The sequence below is a fragment of the Haliotis asinina genome, chromosome 14 (genome assembly GCF_037392515.1).
Source record: "Haliotis asinina isolate JCU_RB_2024 chromosome 14, JCU_Hal_asi_v2, whole genome shotgun sequence".
Taxonomy (NCBI): domain Eukaryota; kingdom Metazoa; phylum Mollusca; class Gastropoda; order Lepetellida; family Haliotidae; genus Haliotis; species Haliotis asinina.
The window spans coordinates 24,800,346-24,820,737 of NC_090293.1; the positions used below are offsets into that span (position 1 = coordinate 24,800,346).

The 20,392-nt window shown below is 37.6% G+C and overlaps 2 protein-coding genes across 2 annotated transcripts in view; one reads left to right on the forward strand and one right to left on the reverse strand.

Moving 5' to 3' along the window:
- Positions 1-20,392, reverse strand: part of LOC137262277 (cysteine--tRNA ligase, cytoplasmic-like) — a 263,287-nt gene that overhangs the window by 188,035 nt on the left and 54,860 nt on the right. The window lies entirely within an intron of this gene.
- The window catches only part of LOC137262283 (uncharacterized), a 144,768-nt gene that overhangs the window by 108,314 nt on the left and 16,062 nt on the right, over positions 1-20,392 (forward strand). Inside the window, exon 3 of the mRNA XM_067800097.1 lies at positions 6,220-6,317. Coding sequence (XP_067656198.1) covers positions 6,220-6,317 — 98 coding nt within the window. The remainder of the gene's footprint in view (positions 1-6,219; positions 6,318-20,392) is intronic.

Here is a 20,392-nt window from a genome sequence, read left to right on the forward strand (position 1 = left end):
AACAAGTTCACCGAGAACAATGATAAATATTTCATGCCCAAAGAACAATAGGTTGTGTTGCATGTATTTGTCTGCATCCGACAATGCATTTGGATACACGTCCCTGTCAGTCAAGGACAGCATAGTGATGTAATATTGATGTTTGAAGGAATACTTGGCAGAGATAATGCATCGGGATGTCTGTCTGCCTGTCAGCTACTGTGTCATAGGTGTCAAATGATAGATAACAACCTGTGTCTGGTAACCAGACATAGGCCAGTCTACCTGCCTGTCAGTTGCTGTGTCACAGGTGTCAAATGATAGATAACAACCTGTATATGGTCACAAGGCTTAGGTCAGTCTGCCTGCCTGTCAGAAGCTGTGTCACAGGTGTCAAATGTTAGATAACAACCTCCTACCAGGTGTAGGGCAGTCTGTCTGTCAGCTGTGGTATCACAAGTGTCAAATGATAGATAACATCCTGAGTCCATATGTAAAATTGCCAGGTATAGCACAGTCTATCAGGTTGTCAGAGGTGGATATGGATTTGGATGTGGATTTGTTATTATTGCTAACCTGTAACCACTAATATCTGACATTTTCAAACATATTTCAATCCATCCCCTAACCCGTCATGAAAAATTGTTGAATTCTTTAAATCAACTACATTTCTGATTTCTTCAATCAATTTATGCATGCATTTTTTAACATCTCAAATGAAGTCCTATATTTATCAGTATAAACCCTGATACATTGATTGTCAACCACATACATGGATGATTCTCAAACCTTGTGCATTGATCTTAACCACGTTCACTTGTTAAAATCAAACATTTTCATTCACAATGCTCAACTTTTCTCAATTCAATTTTCCAACAATCTAACAGTCAAATAACCATCAAAAACTAAACTGATCTCAAAGCAGTTTTCCCTAACAGAATTCATTTTGGCTTAGAAGAAAATTGGACCATATCATATGTGTATGAAGGGGTTGCCCCACTCCCTCAAGAAGCACGTCCCATGACTGCAGGCTTTTACATGTACAATAGCCAGTATCGAACATCAAGCATGAGATATAAAGAGTGCAGACATGTCTCTCACTGCCAACAAATCATGCTGGCTCGAGTCCCCCAGGAACAATGAATCAGCCATTCTAGGTCTATCAAACATTCAGTTTTCTCAAACACAGAAGAATTCAATTCAAGGATGGTAAGGTCTCACACTAAGAGGAAAAAAAAAGATTAAATTGAATCATTTCAGAAAAAAAAAAAAAATTTTCCCTAGTTGATGTTATGTCAAAAAATTACGAAATGACACAAATGTCAGTAAATCTTTGCAGAATAAAATATGTGGGGATCATAAAATATTTTCATGTGTTATATTTTGAAGAAAAACTGAATCCAGACAGACAGACACACGCACGCACACACTCACACACACACAAAACAAAAACAAACACACACACAAAACAAAAACAAACACACACACACAAAAAACAAAATCAATTTTCGACGTCTCAAAGTATTTTTCAATATATTTTGCTGCAAGTAATCTCTGGAATTGTCTCAATAAATGTATAACAATTCAATGCTGAAACAAACTTAAACAAACACTATACGCAAGATTCACCCTTCAAAATTGTTTAATGTCTTTGATGTTGGCTCTGCTTGTTCACAAACCCATTCTTTTGGGGAAAGACATTTTGTTTAAACTGCACCAGATAATTTTTAGGGAACTGAATGTGAACAATATTCTGGGCAGATGGGTGACTCAAATACTGTTGAAACAAGCCTTTGTGAGGTCCATTCATCTTCAACATGATTATGACAAAATATGTCTCACTGACAGTAATAAGCTCTCCAAATCTGTCACTGATTTCTGCAAATACAAGTCGGCATCAGCATGGAAGGTTCCTGCTTAGCCCACCAGGGGTCGCCACTAGTCCCACAGTACCATTGTTCCTTGGCTCCAGATCTCACTGTTTGGTTATAATTATTTTCTTGCCATTAACTATGCATGAGATTATTAGGTTCTTTCTTGGGCCTCACTTGATTCAGTCATGCGGGAAGCGAATAGATATTCTGGACTGATGGACTGACGATATGGCCATATTTAATTTAATCTTGGCTGGGGACAAGGGTCGTGTCCCTTGATTTCACACAAACCATAACAGAGACAAAGTGGGGCTCACTACAGCTGTTTGGGTCAGCTGGCACAATACTGGGTGGACGCTCAACTAATACTAGAGCCGTTTCAGAAATTTGTAATTATCTTCAAAATGAAAGTCAATTTGAATGGTGCATATGACCCATTGATGGGAAATACTTGATTCATGGAGTGTGGACATCCCTTTGTATTGAGATAAATTGAGGAGAAACAACGAAATTATCCAAACATCTTGATCACAATTTTATAATATCCAATATCATTAATCATACTTTACATTTTTCATATGAATGATATTATCAGAAAAAAATCAGTCAGTCAAAAGCCACAACAAATCACTAAGGAGAAAAATATCTCTACATTTATGATGACGAAAAATTAGCCTGAATCGGAAAATGAGATTCAATTCCTTTCAACAGTGAGGAAGTTGACCGCCAGTCCATTGTTTAGCAGAATACATTTGTTAGCAAGACAAATGACGGTCATTAAGTTGCATAAGAAATATGATGAAGTGAAATTTATAATGATGTTACGGTCTTACGCATTATTTTACCAACGTCCAGACGTATTTGTCATTTGTAGGTAATTTATAGTCCGAGACATTGTTTCAACACTAATGACTCCTACGACAGGTGAGAGTCATAAATAATTTGACAGGTCCCCGAGACCCAGTGCAAAAATCAATGTTGGTAGATAAGGAAACGAGACTTTTCGACCATCATTAGTTGTGTACATCCTTCGCGATTGATGAATCAGCTTCTAACGAATCTCCAGGAGCGTCACTTACTGAGTGGCTCCAACAAAATCTATCGACAACTTCTCTCTCAGCTTGACATACGTACCAGGTACCGTACTCCACGTAAAGAAATTTGTGGGGGAAATATGCACATCTCATCACATTCTAATATAGCCCTTGCTTCCACCTTGTGGATATTTCTAAATTCAAGAATTGTTTCCAACATTTATCAGAACTGAATTACATAAAGATCTTTCTCACTACATGGAATAATTTAATTATTTAACTAACTCCAGCTCACCTTATTTGAAAAATGCAAAGATTTATGGAGAATTATGATTCCAAATACAAGGCTCCGACTGCTTCCGCTGTCTCTGTAGGCATTTCTGTCCCGAGTCTCTTTAACAATCTGTTAGTTTAAGGGTCATTGTCACCATATACAAAGCTTCTTCATTTGCACCCAACAGAAGGAGATAAAAGAAAATATAAAAAAAATGTCACCTTTAGCTTCTGGGCTTCTTTTTTTGTCAAACTTACAAATAATGATTGTTGAGGCCCTGGCTTAGAGTGCGGTAATGAACCAAATTTAAGAAATTGGCAGAAATTGTGAGTAATACTGAAAAGACAAAAAAAAAAGTCCATCGCATGATATCCCAGTTTTGGGTTCCTTTATGACTTTGTGAGGAAATTAGTCTGAAATTCTGGGATAATCCAGGCCCTGTGATCAGTGAAATTACAACAAATATTCCAAACAATCTGTCAATTTGCAAGTTCACACCACCTAATGGTTTTTGTCCACTCTAAGCAACGGACCACTGTCCTTAATCTCGATGATTCGCAAATGACACTACCACAAAGCTGGAAAACTGCACCATGTCCTGTAGATTAGCAATCCTGGACAGAGACGGGCCTTTGTAGCTGGGGAACCTCGCCTTGACAGGGACCAACTGTGACAAGTTCGCTGCAGGCCATTTGACGACCAGCAGACAGATCAAGGCCTTGCATCACAAACCGATCGAGATTTTTTTGCACTAATTCAGAAAACAAATGACTCATGTCATTTAATTCAATCATAATGAAATTTGTACAAAGACAATATGTTCCCAAGTTGTGGCAGTGCAGAAATGGCTATGGCAAACCTCGCTGTATTGTCGTAATTTCCCTGTCGTGCCATCATGATCAAAGGTTCAGACTCGTGACCATGGGAATCAATGAAGATGTGTCAGTGAAAATGATAACACGTTAACTGAGCGGGGCACAGTTTGACATCCGTGTCCTAGGAAGGTGTGCTGACTGATGACAGTATCAGACAGAAAGCAGAGGTTATGTGGCAATCCACTTGGATTCAATTCATATGGTGTCTATTCATTCCTGCACTCCATGGCCTACTTTCAGTCCTCTATACATCATAACCACAGACTTGTCACAAAGATGAAAAAAAAATCCAGAAAGGTCTAGTGGTAACAATGCCATATTTCAAAAAGGCACTCGTTCATGACACACTGTCAAAGGCACTCAGCGTGGGTACAAGGATTTGTTAGATCTTCCACTGGCAAACAAACAAAACAAAAAAAATGCTAAAACCAAAATCTTTCATGCAAATTCAACTGTGGTTAATTGCCCTTCAAACAATCAATTGTTCAGTAACGATTTTTTGTATGTATGTATGTATGTATGTATGTATGTATGTATGTATGTATGTATGTAGGTAGGTAGGTAGGTAGGTAGGTAGGTAGGTAGGTAGGTAGGTAGGTAGGTAGGTAGGTAGGTAGGTATGCATGCATGTATGTATGTATGTACGTATGTAGGCATAGAAGGATGCATGCATGCATGAAGTGTTCTGCCAAAATATAAATTTTATACTGACATGAGCTATCCTCTTCATCTTCTCATTTTTAATCATCTGCCATTATCATCATCATCTTTATAATTATTCATCATTATTAAAGACACCGACTTGTTTTGTACATAATCATCAAAATCTGAGGTTCAATGTTTGTGTGTGAAGATCTGTTCTGCCGAAACACAAAACGTTCAATTCCGTAGGGCGCCTTGCACATAAACCTTGTATTAGGCTAGTAGCAAGAGGTGTACCACCGATTGATTGAGTTAAGTGTGCTGAGCTGTGCCTATTCAAGTTTTTTGTGCCGTATGTGATTAAGTGGAGCTGAGGGCTCTCCACGATCAACCAGGACCCTTTAATTAGAACTCAAATTTTGTAGAAAAATTTACTAAACTTTATTTGCCTGAATCGACAGAACTACTTGGTCAAATTCAATATTTGCGTACTATCCTGCTGCCACGGAGAGTTTGCGAAACTCAAAGGCGAGCAAAAAACTTTAGTTAACATTGTTATTTCAGATTATTTTCACAGCTGAAAGTTCCAGCGTTTTCTGAAATGATCCAATCGAATATCGAGGATCCAATGTTAAAATTGAGTTGTGTTGATCCAAACCAGTTTACCATAATGGGCCCACTATACATACACGCTAGACGTACACCGAGGTGTCACCTGCAAAGTGACCCGCTACAAATTGTCATTGACTTTTTGCACATCTGACCACATGAACAATACATCTAATCGCCCATTCAGTACCGTGGACTAGGTGCGTACCCAAAGTGACCTTTCAGTGGTACAGATTCGCCGTATATCAAAGAGTGCCGGTATAGTGGCATGCACACAGCCTATACCAAAAAGCGCCTATGGGAACTAATTGACACTTTACTGTTGTTGAGTCTTGGAAGAGCCATCGCGCAGTGATCCAATACACGTAATGACAGCCGATCACTTGCGTCTCAGACAATTAGGGATTTTTGTCTGGGCCTATCCAATTTGACAACTCCCAAATAAGATCAAACGAACAAACTAACGATAAATATGAGAAAATAGGACAAAAATACCTTTATACAATTCAAGCATCAAATTATCATCTTATTCAATAAGGACGATTATCTGAGGTGTCATGTTGGGGAATATTTGGCTCTCCAAAGTCATAAGATACTTTCCTGAATGTATTCTGAATACGGGGTTCATATCTGATACAACCTAACACAAGTAGCCTTGCATCAATGTCAAACACTGATTTAAAAAAGATCACTCTCATTAAACTGAATTCTTGGTTCATGCTCACCGAAATTTGATAGCACCTACTTCACGACACCGGATAAAGATAAACTTTCAAAGAGAAACAATTTCAAAATCAATTATATTTTTTTCCTTCCCCTACTCCTGAATTCTTCGGTTTACATGGCTGCTGGCAGCTGAATGTTTTTCCCAGTTCTACCCAACAAATCTGAATACTGTCACTGATAATGATGATGTTTTTGTTTGTTTTCAGTGGACACATATCATGGATTTCTATATATGCAAGAGGGAAACTACATATCACGCCTAATATTCGATCTTAATGACAATTTAGCAGGGATTCAAACAGCGGTAAGTAGAATTCTGTTGACATTTGAAAAACCATGTTTCGTAAGTAATTTACATGACATGTTCTCATGCAGAGTGAAATCCATGACGCATACACACAAAAAAACAGAATCCAAGTGTGCCATAAATGTTTTGTGAGAAGTAATTAGTTTGTGTGGCAGTCATTTGAATTATTTAGCATCCAAACTTAAGTGATTTAGCTGAACCTTCTCTAACAAATCTTATGTTTTATTGCTCGGTTTCCCTTGCATGTTGCGTGGCCCTGTTTCATGGTTGTCAATGAATTGTTTACAAGACATCTGGACATGGCCAACCCACTAACGATCAGTAACTTACTTGTGGTTCAGTGAAGCATTAACCACTGTGTCAGTGGTTGACAGATGTATGTCTTTGATTATTTTATCGTACTGTTTCATTCTGTTAAATAAGTGTTAAACAACAGCTCATTTTTTCATATTATTATAGTAGTATTGCATGTCATGACAGACTTGAAGCATGATTTTTGCATATTGTTACAGTTAATCTATCATGCCAGTTAAGAAGTAAACAAAAATTCTAGATGTATTTGTCCAAACTGGTCACCTCATATTACTAGTATTGGTTTCATGGATCAATTTTAAACATGAGTGAGTGAGAGGTGGGGAGGGAGGGGGAAGAGAGAGAGAGATACAGCATCTTGAGAAAGGTTTTCACCCGAGTGTCAGTGACCATTTAACAAAGTTTCAGGACAAAAGGGAGGGGTGGGCACCCCAGCACTCCTCATCTTGATTCGCCTAGGGAATGAGTGTGTGAGTCGGTGAGGTTTTACACCACTATTTATCATTATATTTGGAGATTATGCTACTCCATTGTTAAATGGGTTTGACATCACCACTGAGAAAGTTAATGCAGTGACTCGTTCACATGGGAAGAAAACCCTAAGTCATGTAGGTCGCAGACATTTACCACTTTTGTTAAAAAATAAAACCCACAAGTATGGAGCTGACAAACCTACAAATATAATCAGGGCGAGCCAGGATTAATTCCAAACCGGAATCGCCAGGGGGCCTTACGTTTGTCATACCGACTTACACAGCGGTGCATTATGTTGGCCATATTAGAAAGCATAATGTACACAATTTCATTTGAAACCTCTCTTTTCTAACATATCCCTCCTGCAGGCAATATTTTTCTTACTTAATAACCAAACCTCCTGCTTTCATAAGCACACTCCGCACCAGTCTCCAGGGAGACGCTCCTGCTGTGATGTATACAAGTAAATCTACTGTTAAATTACATCAATTTTGTATTCCATCCTGCTTCTAAGTTCTTATTGGTTTACGAAATAGGAAAGAGAATTAATTTCTTCAATGACCTTTAACATATGATTCAAGATAACACTGCCATAGTCGCATTTAAATCTTGATCCAACATGTCTGATAACATCATTTACTATTGTATGCCTTCAGAAGTAATAGGTATTTTTCATAACTACTGTCGTTGCTTCTGCGGACCTTTGGATTCGGTAAATCAGGAGGAGAGCAATACTTCATCCTGAGTATAACAAACCCAATGCCACGGAAACTGTAATCAAGGTTTCACAATGTAGCCAATATATGCAATTTGGGAGTGTTGAAAGAAAATAAGGAATGGTCTAAAGCAGTAAGGAATTTCGATCTTAGGTATATCAAAGGGGTTTTACAATGAACACTGATTTAACTGAAGTGACAGTAGCCAGTACTGAACATCTTTTTAATTTTCGGTGATAATACACAGCGTGTGGCCGTGGTATTGGTGGCAGACAAATTACACAATGGAGTTGGAGAAGATTCAGTATAACCCGAAAAGGAATGAGAGACTTAGGCAGTTGTGTGATCATGTCCTTTTCTGTGAATTCTTCCAGAACACTTCTACATTGCAAAGCATGTAAAAATATTAAAAACTCTGTATACTTAGTTAGATTTCAAAAACAGTCCTTGGTCTTTGATGTGTTGGGCTGTAGCAGTTTAATCTAAGATCCTCCTTGAAGTTTGTAGATTCACACATTATGATAATTATAAGAATGACTTGACTGTCATCTTTAATTTCACTCATGGAGGGAGGTATGTCTACAAAAATTTATGGAATTAAGTTCCGATGCAGTTGTAAGGCAATGGAGACGTAGTACTTGCCAATCTTTATCATGAGGTGAAGATTGCAATTCATAAACATGATATTTTCAGAATTGTACCATGAATTTGCATTAAGTGAATATGTCTTTTGTATGTGATGGGTGCCATCAGTGGGGCATGTTATGTTCACCAGTATGTGAACACCAGGTATTTTAACTGTTTGAAACAGATTCATCAGCACTGATGGTGGTCATGATGTTAAGAAACACATGTTGTCAGAACTACATAATTGACAGGCCTTTTTGTGTGAATATGGACAGGATTTGATGTGTTTACACTGTCATTATTTATAGAATTTATTGTGGTTATAGAAATACTTTTTGTTATTTTTATTCATTTATTCACACTTTATTATTTATCACTATTTGATCTGATTGTTATTTCTGCAGAAATGTTTTAGGAAAACGTTTGGTCAGGAATTTCCTCAGGCATATGCATGAGTAGATAGGTGATGATCATACTTGAACACACAACTGACGTTCAGCATGTTAGCAATTCAGATATATTAGGTTATCTCCCTTTATCATATGCTTGAGCAGACAATTTGAAAAAGCAGGTGAATAATGTTTAGTGATGAAAACAAGCGACCACCAACCCTGTACCACCTATTACATCATGAAAGACAACTTCATTGCCAGAATACAATGCTTGTACAGATGATTTGAGATTCAATTTAAAGAAATAGAAACATTCCTATTATTTGTTCGCCATATTCATAAAATAGGGCTTGTTTGACAGCCAATCGAAGCACATCAAAGAAACATCAAACAATGCACCATGTGCAGGAACAAAGACGAAACGCTTTACAATCATCCATCCATTGTTCCATGGCGCCAGGATGTAGTCTTACCTGGAAGTTCCAGGAGGTGAGAGGTCACTGGGAAGTTTTACAAAACAAAAAGACGAAATTGATCGCCATAATTCAAAGTAGACAGACCCCTATCAGTCGACTTTTTGAGAAAGATCTTTTTGCGGAATCCGATTACAAGACCAATTGCCCTTACTGCGAGTCCAAGTGTCAACAGATCCCCTTCTTTCGACTGTGTTTACATTACGGAGCCGAATCAATATCGCACGTTAAATTGTTTTCTTTTAGCAACGAGATAGCGGTGAATCAATGGAACTGTCAACATGGTCTCGCTCCTCGTTGTTGTTCTTGTGACAGGACCTCCATGTGCATCAACCTTTTATCTTTTGTCATTCTTCTTTTGCAATGGGTGGTGCTCTCTGTATTACGCATAATCCTTTTGTCTTGGTAATGATATGCAAATTTATGCATGACATATTCTTTCACAAGTCATTTACTGGTGGATTAACTGTTGGTTTTAAAGCCATGGAATTAAAGGATAGTCTGTGTCAGTGACAAACATGTGCATCAAGCCTGGAACACATGGAATCTCTCTCAAATTGAGGAGATATTGATTTCAGGGGTGATATATCTAAATGTATTACTGGTTTAACCGTAAACAAGCAATTCTTGGTTTCCAGACAACTGAGTTTCAACTGGGTCATGCATACGGACGACATTATCTAATTGCATTTTTGGGTCAATGCTTTTTTGTGCAATTTTAGTACATCGATTGTGTGGTCAATATGTGAAAGTACTTAATGTTCAGTAATAACTATTGATCAATTATGATAATGACGACAATATTAATATGTCATCACTCAATAATCTGTGTGCATTCAAACTGCATTCCAAATTCCACTGGGAGGCTATATTTTGTGCTGTTTGAGCATGAACAAGTTGGTGATAAACATAGTTTCTTTTTGTATTACCATCCAGTTTTGAAAAATTTTGGCATTAAGGTGTTTCTTTCACTATCTAAAAGTGAAGACTTAGTTTCCAGTGATAAAATATTCCCAACTTTATTCCAGGTAGGCACTGGTCATTCATTACAAGGTTCTGGGTAACAGCTTTTTGGCACTATAATGTACTGATTATAATGACACTCCTCAAGTGTGAGCCACATTTTGGTATCACCCACCCTAGGTCTTCGTTGTGCTGAAGGCTGGGTTCAATTCCCCACAGAGATATAATGTGTGAAGCTAATTCCTGTTGTCCCCGCCGTGATATAGCTGGAACATATTTTATAGCATAAAACACAATTCACCTAGGTCCTTATGTAGAAGATTTTATTTCATACACATGACCTTTGCTACAAATGTGTGTTATTTCTTATGACTGTTGAATTGTAACACAACAATCTTGTGATTCGCTCTGACAATCTCACCCTTAAAATTAATGACTGGTCCCTTAGGTTCCTTACTCATTCAGTGAACAGAATATTTCCAATTTTGATGACCCAAAGGAATACCAACCAAATTTCTTAGCATCAAATCCTCATCAATAGATATTTTGGACATTAGCAAATATTGAGAAGCATATAATTCTTAAAAAAAAAAAAAAAAGTAAAAAAAAAAATAGTACTTTTTGTAAATACTGACAAAACACTTCATGAAAAATTAGATAAGTCATGTGCTTCATGTGATGATGATGCATTTTAAAATAGATATGATACGTGAACATAAAAAAGATCAAGTCAATTAGATTCCATATGACGTATGTATAACATTGGTGCATTAGTACCACAATACTGACTAACAGTTTTACAAACACCCGATCAACATAACGATCAATAATCTTGTGTTTTTTCAATACCATCGACCAGGATTCCTAATATTTTGAGTCCATAACTTCTTATTTGCGTCCTGTGACAAATTAATATTATTTAAACAGCACACATCTGAGATGTTGTTTTTTTCTATCATGTTAATCAATCTATTTGACAAGTACTTAGGCAGTCCACTAGATGACCCCCTCAACAATTACGTCTCAAGCTAAAAGCTGCTGTTAATTTGTTATTCCAGATAATATCCATCAAGTTCGCCACAAAGATTCTTAAAATCTGAAAATATTTATTCTGTTGCTGTCATAATGTGGTCCAAAACAAAACATAATTTCAGATTGGAACATTTTTATCTCTGTCTGAGTCAGACAGGTTCTTCAGAGATTCCAGGAACCACACTCCCTGGTCTTTTGTTGAAACAAATGATTAATTTGTTTCAAGCAGGCATCTGTCTTCTGACAAAGATTGCAAATTTAATTTCACTTAAAGCTTTTAATTTTTTCACCAATTTTTTTTTCTAAATGTGTTTAGCTTCAAAGTAAAATTATCATGCCTGCTTGGTTTGACAGAGAACCAACACAAGTTTAATCGTAATTGCTAAAAACATAAAATGAATTAGAATGTGATAGGTTACACTGCGAAATCAAAATACTTCAGGCCCAAAATACTACAAAAGCCCAAATCTGTATGAATATTGTCTTCTTAGGATTCCACTACCTTACTTTTTAGTTATGTTACTAGCACATCAGTTAGCAACAAAAACAGAATCTTCCTTAAGATTGACAAACTCAATGAAAATGTGTCTGTTAGTTTGCATATACTACAAAATAACAAATTACCCATCTTGTTTTTCAGTTTCATTCATTTTTACACATTTATGATCATCATTAAATTTCCATGTTCAATGATTATCCTAAATAAACTCTTGATAAAATTCACTATTTAACTAACAGCATCTCTGAAGGGAGTACCAATTTTCTTAACAAAATCTCTGACCAGCACAACTAGCTAGACTACAACAGACAATTCAATTGGACCAAGTATGTTCGGCATCAATTCTTCAAGAACAGCGATAAATGCTGCCATTGTCTAAATCTGCGGGCAAATACAGAGTGGTTAGTTGGTTATCGTCTATAGAGTATTTGTGAGAGTGGCTTCGGGCTGGCTCACGCTCTGATGCCGTGAATTATGAGGGCTAAATCTTACAAGATGGAGCAAATCGGAAACATTTCCCGGGGCCACGGAACAGTCATGGAGTAGTCGCTGGGGACGTCTGAACATGGCAGATACAGCTGGTATATCAATAAGTCAAGCAGGGGGACTGCCTCTTCTTTATGTCCGAGGGCAATTGATAATCAACAACAATTAGATGATTCTGCCACATGCCTTCCAGACTTTGTCTAGTGCTGACATCTTCTATCAGTTGTTATGGGCTGCCACCGTGCCATAATGGCCAATATCTTCCACAATTCTATAGTACTATGTCCAACTAGCTTAATCATCCACACTTTGGAACACCTTGAGTGATGCTTGGGTGGCAAGCCAACAGTAAACAATGGCTTATGGCTTCTTAATGGCTTAAATGTGAAAAGGTATATTCAAACTTATATTTGGAAAGTTAAAATTTGTTTTATTGGTCTATTTTACTTCCATCAAATCACAGTTTTAGTGCCTCAGGGGTTCTTTGAATGGGGATAGCGGTGGGGTAGCCCTGTGGCTAAAGCATTGGCTCATCATGCTCAATGCCTAGGTTTGATTCCTTTTGTGGGTACAATGTATGAAGCCAATTTTCAGAAAGTTGCTAAAAATAGCATCAAAATAAACTTTCTCACACTTACAGGAAAACCCAGCACCTCAGTTTAGTTCGACTGTCATTAACCATGACATCCGAAAATCATTCCACCCAGCATGTGTCCCAGAGTCCTATGGGAAGCACAATATTATTCATTGTATCAGCAGCACATCTATGATGTGTACATGTTTCTTTCACAGCAGTCACATGCATCATTTCATCCACCAGTCCACATGATCAATGAGGCTTTAAAACTGTCAAAAGGTCCAGGTCTCTACACATACTGTTACTCTACAGCAACTTCACAATGCCTTGACCTGTCAAACTAATAACTGGGGGTTCCTTGGACCCCAATGTTTGTGAGTCAAGGTAAACCCCTGGGCCCTGTTTCACAAAGCTCTTCGTAAGCCTAAGATGACATAACGTTTCTCATAGGATGCGTACTTATGTTACAGTACGAGACCTTTGTCAAACAGGGCCTGGACACATACTCAGATGACAGTCATGTGGATACCAATTGACCCATGCCCATTTTCACTGAAAAGCAAAGGAATACATTCAAAAAGCATGTCATGTTCCCTTTTTATCTCTCAATTTTTTTTTTCCTTGACTCTAATTGCCTTGAGTCTCGTAACAGCTGTCCAAAGTTCCTTCATATCCTTGCTCCAGCTGCCCCATATGCTATTCTGGTTTGCCGAGGGTGCAGACTTTTCACACACTTATCCTCTCACCATGCAAAATAGTCCGACATTAAGAGCCTCTTTACTCTCTAAAAGGTGGTCTGTCTGAAAGCGTACGTAATTGTCTACTTTGGAGGTAGGTGTGAATGTACCATGGCTATCTCGGAGTGCATTTAGACCTTCTTCAGTTGTCACAGTGAAGAGTTCGCGTCAATATTGTGACTATGTCGGCCATATTTGCAATTGTTAGGAGTCAGGATACAACTGTCATGTTGTGACGTTACAGACTAAAGAAGGGGGTAAGATTGTCTAAAATGTCGAACGATGGGTGGCACTTCAGTCTCAAGTTTAACTGAGGAAGCAGACGAACAATAATAGTGGTATATTCTTAATTTTCCATGATGTGGTAACCACGGTGGCCATTTTGTGTCTGTTACAAGGGTCTTCATCAAACAAAGTCAGAGAGTCATCACACACTTCAGTCTAAATGGACCTATATGAAAGGGAAGCCTTATTTAAACATCTTCCAGGGTAACTGACTATTACGTTACAAGTGTAGGTTGAACTATTCATGATATATACAACTCAATAAATGTCAAGGACTACGTGATTCTTTAATGGCAGATAAACTACAGCAATGTGAAAGTACTGGACCTTTCTTTAAAATTGAGTATGGCATTCTGCTACTTTTAGCAATATTCCAGGAATATCACAGCAGGAGACACCAGAAATATGCTTTAGATATTGTACCAAAGTGTGGATCAAGAACAAACGGTTTAACCACTGTTTTCAGTTAGTAGATTCAAATTTCTCATGAAAGCTACTATCATCCACAAGTTTTTCACCTAGAATATACTAACAGTTTGAAATAGTACAAGAGAGTTCTGTCAAGGGGAGATAATAATGACCATGTTTAAGAGAGGATTGTCGCGATTCTTCAGCTTGATTTCCACCTGAGATGCATCCCATTTTGTGTTATGTCAAGAGGTTGGATAATCTCAGAGCTGACTGGGATCCAATTAGTTCCTGTTCCATGTTGGCAAATGATGCAATTCTCTGTTGTTGTATTCCAAATTTCTATTGTGCTTCCTTCAATATCTTCGTTGGCATGTAGCTCTCTAATACTGAAGTGTTCTTTCATCCCAGTGTAGGTCTTGCCCCATCAGGCAGCAATAGTGAATTGCTGCTTAATTGACAGCTCACTGCAATATGGTAATTTCAACACCAAGGACTGAGATCCCCCACTGGCATAATGAGCCATAGATACGATGGACTTTTTAATAAGAATTTAAGTTTTTTAAAATTAATTTGAGCATCCAATTTTCATTTCATAAAGTTTGGTTTGGTTTGTGTACTCTTTAACACCGTACTCAGCAATATTCCATATATGGCAGTGGTGAGTAAATAATCAAGTCTGGGCCAGACAATCCAAAGATGAACACTATGAGCATCATTCTACACAACTGGGATGCGATAACATATGTCAACCCAGTCAGCAAGCCTGACCACCCATCCTATTAGTGACATCTTTCAACAAGCATGGGTTAACAGAGACCAATTCTAACCCAGATCTACATAGGTCAGTCCATTAAAGCAGGAAGAAAAGGTATGCTCAGGTGACAAACGCTTGAATGAGTGATTAAGTTTAGTTTCACCCACTTTTTGCAATATTTCTGCAATTTCACATTGGGGGACGCCTGAAATAGGCTTCACACATTGTATTCATTTGTGAAATAGAAACCGAATGCACAATTTAACCACTATGCTATCCCAGTGTCCTCACAAAGGGATGAATGTGACAATCAAGACTACTGAAAGTGTACATGCGTGCACGTCTGCTCCAACCAGTTTGAACTTTTGGTGGTGTTATAAGTACCAACACACCGAGTGTTATATATGGTATCGAACCCAGACACATAGTACTTACAAGTCAACCCACCAAACCAGTTTATGTCTTTTTATCTGACACTGCCAGGGGATAGAACCACCAAACATCCACCCTCCAGGCACACACTTTATCCACTAAACCACAGAAGCAGTTCAATAACAGACGGCCATCTTGTCTCCACAGCAGGTCTTATTCCTTCTCCACCATTAACGTCATGATTGATCTAAATTCAGTGGAATATTGTCACATAAACCTTCTCCTATTCAGTAACACTTTGGCCTTTTTTTAAATATTTGGTAATATCATCTTCAAAACCATGTATAATATTTCCAATAAGCATGTAATAATGGTAACAAAACAATCCAATCTTTCAAAGCATTCTCACATTTCTTTGAATATGATGCCACTTCATCCAGCAGGTCATATCCATGACCTTTCTCCCACCATTTGCTCCTTAAAATAATATTGGCAGACGTGTTCATTTGGCAAGCTTAATGTACAGTACAAATTAGAAAGCTTCTATGCTCGAACAGATCGCAAATGGCTTAAAGATTTCCTCTTTCAGCATCTTTGATGATATTGTCATCAGGTACATCGCATGATACAGAATCCATGCCATCCGAAAATGAAGGTGCCCTCTGTTGATCTAAAATTGCTGTCGTTTCCGTTTAAACCACGTAATTAAAAGAGTTATGTTCATCCATGCACTCAGACCAAGTGACCAGTGTTTGATTTTCAAGTTTTTCCACCATCAAAGAACTCACCCACAAAATTTGCTTTGTCATAGTTGGTTGGATGTTGGCTGTTTTCGCTTGTCAATTTATTCTAAAAATCACGTCAAATTTTTATGGGGTGATTTGGTTAATGCTTTAGGCAAAGCCTCATTACCTTAATAATGTTCGTAGGAATCATTGCCATGGTGTCAATTCTTCCAGCCAAACTGTTTTACATCTAGATCTTGAAGCAAGCTAAGCAGAAATTATTAATGAGAAAAACAAAGGTGCATAACAGTCTAAGTGTTTTGTTTGGGTCATAATTTTCTTATTTTAGAGGTTTGTCTATGAGTGAACACACAAACTGTTGCAAAATATGGTCATCATAAATTCATTATTCATTTTTCACACAATTTCCTTTTCCACTAGTACTGATGTGCCTAGTTTCTTAACTTTAATTGACTTGCTCTTTTGACTCGTACCATATGTTCCCTTGTTTTTATAAAAGAAACACTGACTTGATTGAGTTTGTCATTGTGAAAAATGATATGTGTCTAATTATGTCTTATACCAGCAAACTTGTATATCAGAAACATGTAATCACATTGTTTGTACCATACTTCCCTAAAAAATACAGTGTTTGATTTAGCTAAATACAAAATATGCCAGTGCAACCTATCTCCAAAAACAGCAATGTTCCATCTGTCTACATGAACAATCTGCATGTACATAACAATCCTTACTTGTCTGGTCAAGACAGTTATTGACAGCGAACCATGACACGCCTTAAATATTGCTGAAGGAGTGTGGTGAGTTAATGATTTTATTTATACACCACTCAAACAATGTTCCCGCAATACCAACAACAGGGAGCAACGAGAACTATGAATTCAATTTACACATTGAACCCATGGCGGGAATCAACCCTAGGTCTTAGGTGTGATGGGTGAACGCATGAACCACTAGGTTGCCCTACTGCCTCTTGAGAGTGTAAGGGAGATGGGAAGACATGATACACTGGAAATGGGCTTTACATATTATACCCTAGGAATCAAACCTCATGGATAATGTGATATTTACCGTCTGATCACCTATTTTCATAAAGACCACACCAAAACACATGTTCAAACACAATGTCAAATTAAAAAGAATTTAATTTCAATAGAAATAAGCCCTCAAATGTTTGCATGTGAATCCATAGTTGAGAACGTGAGTCTCTAATGCACAGACAGGATGTATGTGGGACAGCTCTGTACGTCCCAAGTCAGAATGCCCACCTATTGGCTGCCTGAGCTCCAACTCGGCAAAATTAATATTTTAAAACATTGCAGAATTTTCCTGCAAGGGAACGCAATTTTGTAATGAGTTTTGCTTGCAGAGTATGTCATATTTACTCTGTGGCCCATCTATTGTTATTGCAACCAACATGTGGTAAATAAAAAGATATTTGATCCGAAAACCAATTTCCTGATTGAAGAAAGTTTCAATACTGAAGGTGCGATAGGACCAGAATAGCATGGAACTGACGACAAAAGAATATCTTTGTAATTTAATGTCTGAGACAATCTTAACCAGCAGCAGACAGAGATCTGGATTAGAAGAGGGAATTAAATGTGTGAGTTATGTTTTGTGACAAGTTCCACATCTGTTACTCATTGTCAGATTGAAAATCTGACAATTCATTTCTGTCAGACTGAAACGTGGAATTTTAAGCATCCACACCACTTCATTTCTGCTATCACAAATCTATCCATCACATCTAAAAAATATATTCATTAAACTCCACTTCAAGCTCTCAGTTAAAAAGTTTTCTCAGAATTATTTTGCAGAAGTAAGTCTTGGAAATACTGGACTAATTAGCTAATTAGATCGAAGTAAATAATTAGCAGGTAATATTCTTGACAGCAGCCTGGCAAGACTAATGAAGCCGACATTTATGACACATGTCTTCGAAGAAATCAATTACGGACACTGTGGTCAGCTCATCTGGCACTGGACAACTAATAATCCATGACCTTGACCTTATGAAATGATCAAGCTGTCTGCTATTCAAGAGTGTAGCTCACTTAAAAAACCGAGTCTGTTTCCAGGGAAAGATTTTGATTGCTGCTAATTTAAATGGCTGTTTCTTACATACTCCTGTCTGCATTCATAAATGACCAATTACGTTTGTTGGTTCCAACTTGCCTGACAATCTTGGTGTTTGTTCCAGAAACACCAGGGTCTCATTACACACAATTCTTGAACCTCTTACAAGTGGGATTTAGTTTAGTTGTGGTGAAATAGGATGGTTTCATGTGACTGAGATGGTGTGCTTTGACAATGTAGAAGATTGTAGTTGTGTAAACTTCAAAGACAGCTCAGATTGAAGGTTGGAGTAGAAGCTGTTTCCCATAATCCCAACTATCAAATGTTGTAACATCCACGACAGTTAGTATCTGCCGTTGGAATCATCGGTGTTTACCATCAACGCCGTTTATGAGCTCCAGTGTCCATCATTTGGATCTTTTCTCCACCTGATAGTTTCGCAGGTTCAATCCTATTTCATTACCTGCAAAGACCCTACTCTCAGCTTACAGAAAACATGATACAATCATTGTGAGGGTAGCTGAGAGGCTTGTTGTGTTAGTGAGTCAGCAGGGTTTTTTGAAGCTTTCCAGCAATATCAAAACATGGTTACCAGAAAACACACGACTGAAATCATACTCAGGTGTTTGGTCACAGAGAAGGAAAATAAAAGTAGTTCCGAATAAATCCATGTCCAGGAAAAGAGAAGTTGTTTCATTGTGAATGCTCAATTATCACTTTTGAAGAGTGTGTTTGATGTTTTGTATGTTCCTTGAAGAAACAATTAAATTTCTTAATTATTTCAAAATGACTGCTACATTGATATATGACTGTAAATTTTAAGATATGCGTTATCTCATATTCATTACGAAGATATTTGCTGTTTGTATTAACTAAACCAAACTGTGCCGTTAATTTAGTAATGGTAGTTTTTGTATCAATTCTTACTCATAATTGGACATGGTACAAAATGATCTAGCTGGTTTTGAAGAAAGTAATCTTTTTGAACAGCTTAAGTTCTCAGAGGCAAATCGATAGAGAGAAGATTAATTCCCCTCCAACAATGAATGTAGATCAAAACAAGCATTATGATAATTATTCCACTCCAGGTCATGTAATATGTCCCTATTCTAACTTGGACACCTTTTATGGGAATAGAGGTCTCGCTTATTGAAAATCAGGAAAGACAATCTGACACATGATGAATAATTCTCTGTGCTATGAGAGTTAGGAAGGGTTTTGTCAATGGTTCATTTACATATTAGTACTCCCAAGTGGCAAGATTTGTACCAGTTTTTGTCCAAGCCGTTAATGGAATTTGACATTTGGATTCAGAACAGAGTGACAAGAATTCCGTAACAAGATGTACTATTTCCCTCATGGCACACTATATATCCTTTCCTGCAAAACCTTCCTATCAGATATGACAGTCTCTCAGACTTCATCTGCTTATGATGGGTTTCAAATAGTTCAGTAACCATGGCAAACCTATGTATTCACTGTCCTGATGGGCTTACTACAGGTTTCAAATAGTTCTGTAACTGCGAGAAATGTACTTCTTCCTTGGCCATTTGGGCTCACTTTGGGTTTCAAATAGTCCTGCAACCATGACACGCCTACATCCATGATTACATTTTATTGAGGGTTTCAAATAGTCCTATAACAGTTTGAAATCAAATGACGTTGTTGGGCTAATTAGGGGTTTCAAATAGTTCAACAACCTAATTATCTACATCCTCACTGGCCTTTTTGGACTAATCAGGGGTTTCAAATAGTTCAGTGACAATAATAATCTACATCTTGAATGACCTGTTGGGCTAATTAGAGGTTTCAAAATGTTCAGCAACCATAATAACCTACAGCCTCAATGATCTGTGGGGAAACTAAGGGGTTTCAAATTGTTCAACGACCATGATAATCTACATCCTCACTGACATTTGAATTCAGAACAGACTGACAAGAATTCCATAAGAAGATGTAATATTTCCCTCATGACACACTATATACACCTTCCTGGAAAACCTTCCAATCACATTTGACAGTCTCTCAGACTTCATCTCCTTATGATGGATTTCAAGTAGTTCAGTAACCATGGCATTCAACATCCTCACTGGCCTTGCTGGTCTTACCTAGGGTTTAAAATACTTCAGTAACAATG